At 40.1% G+C, this 9,263-nt stretch overlaps 1 protein-coding gene across 2 annotated transcripts; it reads right to left on the bottom strand.

Moving 5' to 3' along the window:
* Positions 1–1,799: 1,799 nt before the first annotated feature.
* Positions 1,800–8,842, bottom strand: LOC103152340 (interferon-induced protein with tetratricopeptide repeats 5-like). Of its 2 annotated transcripts, XM_016661021.1 has the most exons (11): positions 8,605–8,842; positions 7,550–7,741; positions 6,354–6,543; positions 5,276–5,467; positions 4,927–5,154; positions 3,982–4,123; positions 3,782–3,905; positions 3,560–3,713; positions 3,244–3,291; positions 2,079–2,191; positions 1,800–1,987 (listed from the first exon to the last, which is right to left on the bottom strand). In XM_016661021.1, exons 1-11 carry the CDS (start codon positions 8,607–8,609, stop codon positions 1,903–1,905), a joined length of 1,473 nt encoding a protein of 490 aa, XP_016516507.1. In that variant the 5' UTR covers positions 8,610–8,842; the 3' UTR covers positions 1,800–1,902. The 2 variants fall into 2 exon arrangements, with proteins under 2 accessions (XP_016516507.1, XP_007572822.1); XM_007572760.2 differs by having other exon boundaries at positions 1,913–2,191.
* Between the last annotated feature and the right edge of the window lie 421 nt (positions 8,843–9,263).

The raw sequence follows: 9,263 nt of genomic DNA on the forward strand, positions 1-9,263 counted from the left end.
AAATCTTACCAAGTATTTTTGTCAAACTTCTAGTGCAAATATGTTAGTACACTAAGAAACATACAAATCTAACTCAAAATTAACTTTTAAGTTAGGTTTATTTATTTCTACTCTTACTTGAGTAAAATTTCTGGATTCTCTACCCACTGAATAAAAAAAATAAAAAAAACTTTCTTTAACCAAAAATTAAATTATATTGAGTTGGGTCAGGGTTACTCACCAATACTCATATGTGAGTTAAGATGCTTTTTTTATTTTCTTCTTGGGAGATATTTTATTTTTATTTAATTCCTTGTTTTAATAAATCCAACATCAAACCAGAAATACTCCAACAGATTACGACAGCTGTAAATCCATCATCAAACTACATAATTACCACAAACATGTTTTACGTAGGTATTATGTTGATTGTTTAGATTTTTTACGCATTCGACTAAAATAAGCAGCAACTAAAGAAGCTTAAATGTCTAAAGCCTCAGACTTTTTATGCTCCGGCTGATATGTGTCACCATAAATCAACAAAAGCTTATGAGGCTCTTACTCCTTTCACAGACAATAATGTAAACCAGATCTTGGATGTATTAAAGGGTCACAGGCCCTGACATCTTTTTTGATTTTTTATCCTATTGTGCGGTAATCTGATGCAGTGTTTATAAGGTTGACTGTTTTTATTCCCAACTCTTAACTCTGCAGGGTCAAAGGTCACGTCATGGAGCGGAGACGTTCACACCCACCTGTCTGAGGTGAATTGGACTCCAAGTCGTCTTCCCTTGTCTGTCTGCTTCTTCTTCTTCTGTTATGTAAATCTGTCTGAAATCTGTTTGCATAAGAAGCTTAATGCGCTCCACCATGCGAACGGAGACTAATAACGGTTTATTATCTGCTTTTTTTTGTGTGTGTGTGCAGTGGGCCAGTTGAGGAGGTTATGCAAGGCGTAATCCGCAGCTGTGAAAGGATGTCTGTGGAACAGAGGGCTGGAGGTATGTGGGTGAGGAAACGTCTGGGTGGTAAAAGGTTTAGCATGAGCAGAGTTGGGACTAACTAGTTACATTTACTCAATTAGTTACTCGAGTAACTTTTCTGAAAAAGGAGTATTTTTACTACCCTGTACAAATTTCTGGATTTTTTACCCACTGAATGAAAAACAAATATATTTTAACCAAAAATTGACCAGACACAGACACACACCTGCAATTTTTGTTAAAATTTCATAAGTTTTTTTTCTATTGAAAGAAACTGATTTGGAAAAAATTATTTTTCCTGATTTTATTTTTTTTACAAAACAAATTCCACTTGCTCTGTCTAATTATGTTTTTGAAATATTAAATGATTGATAATTTGATCAGTTACTCGGTACTTGAGTAGACTTTTTACCAAATACTGTTTTACTCAAGTAATTTCTTGACCGCCCACTTTTTACTTTACCTGAGTAACTGGACGAGCCCCCAGTTGTAGTTTGTTCATTTTTGTTGCTGTGCACCATTTTTGTTGCTGTCCAAGTTTCAGAACTGGTTGGGTTCTGAAACGTTTACCAGTTTCAGGTCCCGAAACAGACCTTGGTGGTAAGGTCTTAATCGGCTGCTCCCTGAAAAATACTGCCCAACATCACAGTATCCAAAGCAAGAAGAAGCTGTTGAGCAAAATTTCTCTCAGAAAGACAGGACTGGAAGTTTGAAAAAAAAAAAAAATCCCAATGAAAGTACGGAGCTACTCCAACATGCTGTCACCATAATCAGCACAATTCAAGAAAAACATTAAATCTGCAGCAAAACAGTTCAGAAAAGACACAACTACAATGATATGATTTAAAAAACAGTTTACTTAGAGTCATATGACATATCTCAATTCAACATGCTAATTTCACATCCAAATAAATAATTATTTTAAAAAGGTGGTGATAAATCAGTGCAGCTCCATTCGCAGTTCCCACAGAGCATACAGATACTGGCTGTTGTTTTCATCACAGTCCAGAGCTTTTTCATAAAAGCTCTGGACAGTGCAGCTGCATTCGCAGTTCCCACAGACCATACAGGTACTGGCTGTTGTTTTCATCACAGTCCAGAGCTTTTTCATAAAACTCTGCAGCTTTCTTCTTGTCTCCTTCAGCTTTGGCCACTTGAGCCAAAACAGAATAAGCCAGGCTGTCATCCTTGTCTTCAGAAAGACGATAATTTGCAATCTTCTTCAGCCTCTGCAGGAGAAGGCCATGAAAATATCAACTCATTGTGCAGACACAAAGGAAAACTCAAAGATGAGCTTTAACTAACAATGGTTAAACTCAAATCCTTCTGAAGATGAATGAATATTTGGCTTTGGTTTTCTGAAAGTCAGTTCACTAGGTGCTCCTCTAAAAAGCCTGAATCTGGATGCGTTACATCCAGTAGGTGGCGCCGGTTGTTATAATCTCTAGTAGCCACACAGGCACACCCGCTAGAGGGAAACAAACGCACCCAGCACAACACTTTATTTCTATTGGCTGAGAGGTTGCCAGGCGACGGTGCGTTTTTGTTCCAAAAGCAAGCAGAAAATGTTTCGTAAGCGAGCAGAGAGTCCGAGCAGAGATGAAGTCTGAGCGCAAGGAAAAGTTTTGAGTACAAGCGTTGCAACTTTTCAGAACAAAAGACATGAAGTCCTGAAAGTGTGTGCTCCTGGATTATGGCAGAAAAATTCCCCCATACTTTTAACTCTGCAATGGATCGTATTTTTCCAAACTTTTATTAGTGGGATGATTAGCTGAATGTCACTGATGTCCCCCTGGAGTATTTTTGGCTAATCAAGGTTCATGTTGTCTCCATTTGTGTGTAAAAGCTCTCCCAGAGGTTAACTTGAGTCTCAAAGCTTTAGCAATGGCTTTGTAACCATTTTCAGACTTAAAATGAATGTGAATGACTATTTCTCATCTGTTTTTGAATTGCTTCAGGTCTGAGCATGAAGAGTTGCTTTTGGAGATATTTAAACTTTCAAGTTTCCACCCAACTTCTCTTTAAGTGGTCTCTTGGTTTTACAGGTTTGAGGCTAGTTAATCTGAACCAAAACACTGTTACATTATGATAGCAAAAGGGCAACCCTAACCCTGCATCAGAAAGAACAGCTACCCCTCATCATACCTAGAGCAGAACGTACTGGGTTGCAGATCTACAGTGAAACTCAGACCAACTTATTTTCTTCAAACTTTCCAGACATCTGATCTTGTTCAGAAGCTTTGATGGGAATTTAGTGATGTTTGTAACACCAGATGCTCACCTTCACACACTGCTTCCCTTCCCATGTATTTGGTACCAGTTGAAGAGCCTGAGGATTTACAGAGGAGTCAAAGAGGCAAACCAGTCAGAGTTATAACAAGAGGATTCACAGGGAACTCAGCAAGCGAAGACGGGGCGTCAGAAACGGGGTCAGAGATGAGCTGAGAGAGGAGCTCATTTTAAGGTTTTGATGGTGACGCTCCCCAGCACACACACTTTATGAATCCCTGCTTCAGGGTAATTTACGGTCAGCTTTGTGCCACCTCCTCACGTCAGGCAAAAGGAACCAACTGGAACAGCTTCAGCTCTGAACTCACCTCTGTGTAGTGAGTAATTGCTTCATCCTGCTTCCCGGTGTGATAGAGATGAAATTCAGCGTATCGGTGGTGAATAAGCTGACGATCGCAAACAGGCAGACGATCGCGTTTGTCTGATGACTTGTTGAAGCAATGCTGGAACATTTCCTCAGCCCTGGTAGACAGAGAGCAAAGAGATCCACATATCGGTAAAGACTGAGGCACACATTGTGTTTATCTCACCTGCTGAGGTCTTTGTCCTCTCCATACATTAGCGCCAGGTCTATCCGTGCAATCACAAAGGAAGGTTTGATCTCCACTGCCTTTTCCAGGTTAAGGATGCACTGACTTCGTAACTGCTGCACCTCTGTCGGAGAGCAGAGCATCACTGACAGGCCATGAAAACACACTCACATGGATCTTTACTTTGAACTCATGATTACTTTGCTTATCATAATGTTTCAATCTCTGCTCATCAATCTTCTTCCTTTTGTAGCACAGGCCCAGCTGATGGTAGATGAATGCTGATGTCTTGCTCCTCTGCAGCGCTCGCTCCAGCAGCTCAATTGACTTTTCAATATTTCCCTGTAGTCGACGGGAGAGATGGACCATCTGAGTGAGCTTTTTTTTTTACACATCATGAAAACTTGAAGTATATGGGGGAATTTTTCAGCCTGAAAACAAGATTTCATGTCTTTTGTTTTCAGAACTTTTAATACTCGTGCTTACATTTTCGGTTTAAAAGCAGGACTTCGTGTCTTCTCAAACCTTTCTCCTTGTGCTCAAAACGTGTCTCTGCTTGTATCAAATCTCCGCTTGCTGATCATTTTGTTCTCGAGTTTGGAACAAGAAAGCTTGGGCTTACCGTGTCTCCCACTGCTCTTCGATTTCTGGGCCATTTGGTGTCTGCTACCACCCTGCCCTTGTCTGCCGTCTGCTTCTTCCTATCTGTGGGCCGCTGTGGCGACTTAGGGCTGTAATGATTCCTCGAATGAGTCGAGTACCTCGATTATTAAAAGTCCTCGAGGAAAACGTATCTGCCTCGAAGCTTCGTTAAATTATGTTTTATTATTCACAACTGCACCAAAAGTTTGACTAGGGAGTGCAGATGTTCTTCTGCTGCAAGGACGGCTCTCTTTGTTGGTAGTGGTTTATTTGTACCAACTGCATGGGTCATGGTTAATGTGGGACTCTAGTTCATTTCAGGGAGGAGGATTGTGGACTGGAAATTAATTCATGTTAAAATATTTTCTTGTTATTAGTGAGCTATAAAAAAACAACAATGTCTACATTCTTGAAAATGAATAACATACATAGATACCCTCCTTTAAGGAGGGGAGATGTAATGTTGTTATAACATTGTTATAAGAGCAGTGTGCCACACCAACCTGGTAACGGAGGTATTTGCTGATGTAGCGCATTGCATGAGGGTTATCTGGGGCAGCTTTCAGTGCCTTCTCCACAAGACTTTCAGCCTCTTCATATTTTTTCTCGACACCCAGCTTCACAGCCAGCATAGACAGCAGAACCCCGTCATCAGGGCTGAGCTCCAGGGCTCGCCGAAGCTGTGTGACGGCAGCAGAGCCCATGGCTTTCTCAGATGCTTCTGGAGTAAACTACAAGCAGATCAGCTTGGGGGTTACACTTATACTTCAGATGGATAATAAAATGAAAGCATGTAAGATCCCCTGCTAATGCAGCCTTAAAACAGCCATGTTTCCTGGTTCAACCACTAACCGTTTCTGTTCGGAAGAGGGCAATGGCATAACCGGCGTTCCACTCACTGTCATCTTTCTGGACCTCCAGGGCCCTTTGGAAGTACTTAATAGCTTCAGGATAGTAAGGCTTAGACAACTTGAGGTAGGTCCAGGCTTTCTCCCCATACACCTCTGGATGGAGAACCTCGGAGGAGCTGGTGGGATATTTTATCTGTGAAGACAGAAGAAGCGACGAAAATTCAAGGTTTCCAGCTACAGATGAACTCAGCAGCAACAACCAGGGATCTCATACAGTTTATGAATACACAACATATTTTACACACAACTTGAAATGTATAAAAATTATTGTTGTGTGGAAGTGTGCAGTCTTCCATGCAAACTTTTGACCTGCTGTGACCTTATTTAGTTGACAATAACAACCAACATAGCACCAACACTTAAAGAAATACATTGATTCCATCCAGTGTTATTTAATTCAGTAGCATCAAACCTGATGTTTTTAAATGATTTTCATCACATTTCGTATAAAACAGAATCCACTTTAACACAATATTGTTAACTGCAAATGTCAAACATCTCTTTGTCAACGTCCACCACTTGGTGGCGCTGTAAAATTGTGAAATTTGTTGCGCAAAAACCTCAAAAATCATACGTTCATTCAAATGAGCTGAAATCTTCAGGATGTTTCTTTGAATTGATCTCAGCACTTCATGCTCTCCGTGTACGGCCATATCTTCATATGCCTCGCTCTGTTTCTTTCTAAAGTTTGACTTTAACGCAATCCATTCATAATCCTAATGAAAAGGTTCTCACTAGCTGAACACACCAGCCTTTGTCATTCTTCAAAATTTGTAAGAACCAGAACTTCTTTGTTTGAATAACACCAAAGCAAACTTTCACACTAAGTTCTCTTAAAGTTTAATGTTGATTTTTGTATTTATTCTTCAATAAAACAGCATGAAAAAGGAGACTGAGGCAGCATTTCTGGACCGGACTCAGAACCAGTCTGATCCAGAACATTAGTGCTGCTGCTGATCTCAATGGGACAGAGAGTTATGCCAGGCCTGAGCAGGACCACCGTCATGGGGATGACATACCAGGACGTCCTGGGCTCTTTGGCAGTATTTCTGGGACTTTGTGAATTTCCCGGTGTGGTAATACAGCCAGGCCAGATCTCCATAGGTCACGATAAGCCGCCTTTCACTGTCCTCTAAGTAGACCTCCTTGGTCGTCTGCTCTGATTTGAGAAGGAGCTTCAGGGCCTCATCTGGCTGGTTCTGATGGTATCTGAAAACAAACAGTGTGGTCAAAACATAAAAATGTAGGGTCTATTTAAAGAAAATGTCTGTGATTCTGCAAGAGGAACCAAGAAAAGCTAAACCCCAGAATGACAGGATTGACTTGACTAAGTATTTCTGTATAATCTTGTAAAAGACATTCTTAATCTCAGTGGGATTTTTCTGCTAAAATAAAGGTTGTTAATAATAATAATAATAATAATAATAATAATAATAATAATAATAATAAACCATGATCCCTGAATAATACTGCTTCACATCCAAGTTGTCCATAATTGTGAAACTGAATGACATTTAAAATGACCTTTACAAACCTACTTAATGATGCTGTGTATAGAGAGCATCATTAATTTGCCTTGATTCATCATGCATGTTTTAGAAATCCTCTAATGCCAACGCCTGAGTGAACCTAGCTTTTTTCAAGCTTCCTTCTGCTTCACATAGCAGCCCTCACCCATTGCTCCCCCACTGAACTCCCTCAGACTAGCCAGTAACAATTAGCAAACACCTGGTGGCAGGGCTGGCCCAAGTCTCCATGGGGCCCAAAGCAAAATTGGGTTTTGGGGACGTCCATTTCTGCTAATGATTTGGATTGCTGCAGTCAACAGTCAGATGACGCTATAACTTTCTGTTTATGTTATATCCTATATAGGATTTACAGCTGATTTAGCGATTTCCTGAATTTTTTGGAGATCAGACGATCCTTACATGTGAGTCATCTTAACTACCTCGGCAAAGGTTTAAAAAAAATCTGCTTCTGTCCTCTTCTGCTGTCCCGTGAGAAATGTTTGATGTTTCCGGTTAGCGATAGTCACCAAACAGTTACCAACTTAGTGACTTTCCTGCTATATTTAGTGACATTTCAGACAAAAGAAAATTGATATCGGCCAAAATCTGAATCGGCAGTTCAGGCTTTTTAAAGATTGGTAATTAGCAATTGGCCAGAAAACTGCAATCGGCATGAGACTGAATCTGGGGGGAGACATGTAGCGTACCTGACGTAAGCCAGAAGGCTGCAGGAGAGAGCCACAGCACCGGGACGACCCAGCTGAAGAGCGATGTGCTCTTCCAGTCGAGTGCTCAGGTTTTCAAGTTCCATGTCTTCCTTCTTCAGATCCCAGGTAAAATGACTCTGCAGCTGCTGGAGCATGGAGAACAGGGCACTGCTGCTGCTGCTGCTGCTGTCACTGCGGGAGTGTCAGAGGCAGAGGAAGTACTGATGGTGTTTCAGCACATCTGAACACAGACTGAACTTATTTACTGAGATATTTATTGTTCATTTCCACCAGAACGAATGTGTTTAAGGTGCAGCCATAAAGTGTTCCTCCAATTAACTAAAGTGTGTCAGTTAATCTATCAGAGGTTTGCCCAAAAAGTTTAATCCAAGTCGTACAGCTCAGCATCCCTGAGACTGACCAAACTTCTGGATTAATAAAAGCTATCAGGAATGTTAAGAATAGCAAAACAAAACAGTTTTTCCTACAAACAACCGAGTGATCTGGAGGTAATGTTAGCCAAATGATGACTAGCTAATGCTAACACAGCTACTGATGTTATCTATGTTCAAAAGTAGTACTGGTTACATTGACTGAGTAACCTTTTAGGGAAAAAGGTACTTATATTTTTACTGAACTGCACTTTTTTCGTTTACTTTAGTAATGTTACTATTGCTACGTATATTGATTCTGGATTTAAAGAACTAAACTTCAGAGATTGGGAACATTAGATTCTTCACATTAGCTCAGCATATGAGCTCATATTTATGCAAATTTAAACACAATTACTCAACATTTTATACGTCACTGTTTACATCCTTATTGCTTATTCTGAACAATAATAAACGTAGTAATTTTACTTGAAAGGTTACAGAAATGTTTGTTTTTGTATTTATTAAAGTAAAACCTCGTTTACTGTTCTGGTTTCTCGACATAACACCGATCAGTGAGATGGGACTGTGGGCCTGATCGTTCATCAGTTCGTCAACGCACAATTATAAATACTGATGCCTGATTCATTTTAGTCTTAATGAAATTAGCTGGGACACACACACCTCATGATGATGATGAGTTCAGGCTGCAGGACAGACCCTTCACTCCTCTTCAGAAACCTGAATTATCTGAAATCAAATGTACGATCGCGCTGGGGAGCGTTTCACTGGCCGCTCCGACAGAAATTAAACTAACGCTACAGCAGGAGATGACTTCGCTTCAACAGAAATGAAAGTGAAAGTAAAGGTCTGGCGTTGCCTTCACTATCGCCCCAATTAAACTGAAACTGAAGCAACATTTGCGGTGATGCCTTCACTGCCAGCTGTGACAGAAATAAACGTTTGATAAAGCTGTGTAGGAACCAGAGAATAACAGCTGCAGACAGAATCATCTTTCTGTCCTTGTGATTTTATCTAGAAGTATTAATTTTAGTTTCAGAGGATTTTTATGTCTTGATGTGTTTTTTTTAATTAAACCTTTGACTTTCATGTGGTGAAATGTTTGAGTTTACTTTTAATGCAATAGTAATTCTCTGTCTTTACGAATCACTTCGTTCCATAAGCTAAATGGAGCCGAATTTAAAATGCCAATCAAATAACAAGTTTGATTGCCATTTCCAAACTTCTCTGTTTTATTTTGTGTTTACAGCCAAGGTTGCAAGTATAGCAAAACAAAAGAAACAAGAACATATTGGTCTCAAACTGTTTTTATTTAAAGGAGC

Source organism: Poecilia formosa, unplaced genomic scaffold (assembly GCF_000485575.1).
Source record: "Poecilia formosa unplaced genomic scaffold, Poecilia_formosa-5.1.2 Scaffold308, whole genome shotgun sequence".
Taxonomy (NCBI): domain Eukaryota; kingdom Metazoa; phylum Chordata; class Actinopteri; order Cyprinodontiformes; family Poeciliidae; genus Poecilia; species Poecilia formosa.

Bases quoted from the DNA above. Each gene is read 5' to 3' on its own strand.
- LOC103152340 (XM_007572760.2), bottom strand. The intron at 5,155-5,275 runs GTTAGTGGTTGA...ATCTGCTTGTAG, and splicing joins CCCTCTTCCGAACAGAAACG to TTTACTCCAGAAGCATCTGA. The intron at 4,124-4,926 runs GTTGGTGTGGCA...CGTCGACTACAG, and splicing joins GCAAATACCTCCGTTACCAG to GGAAATATTGAAAAGTCAAT.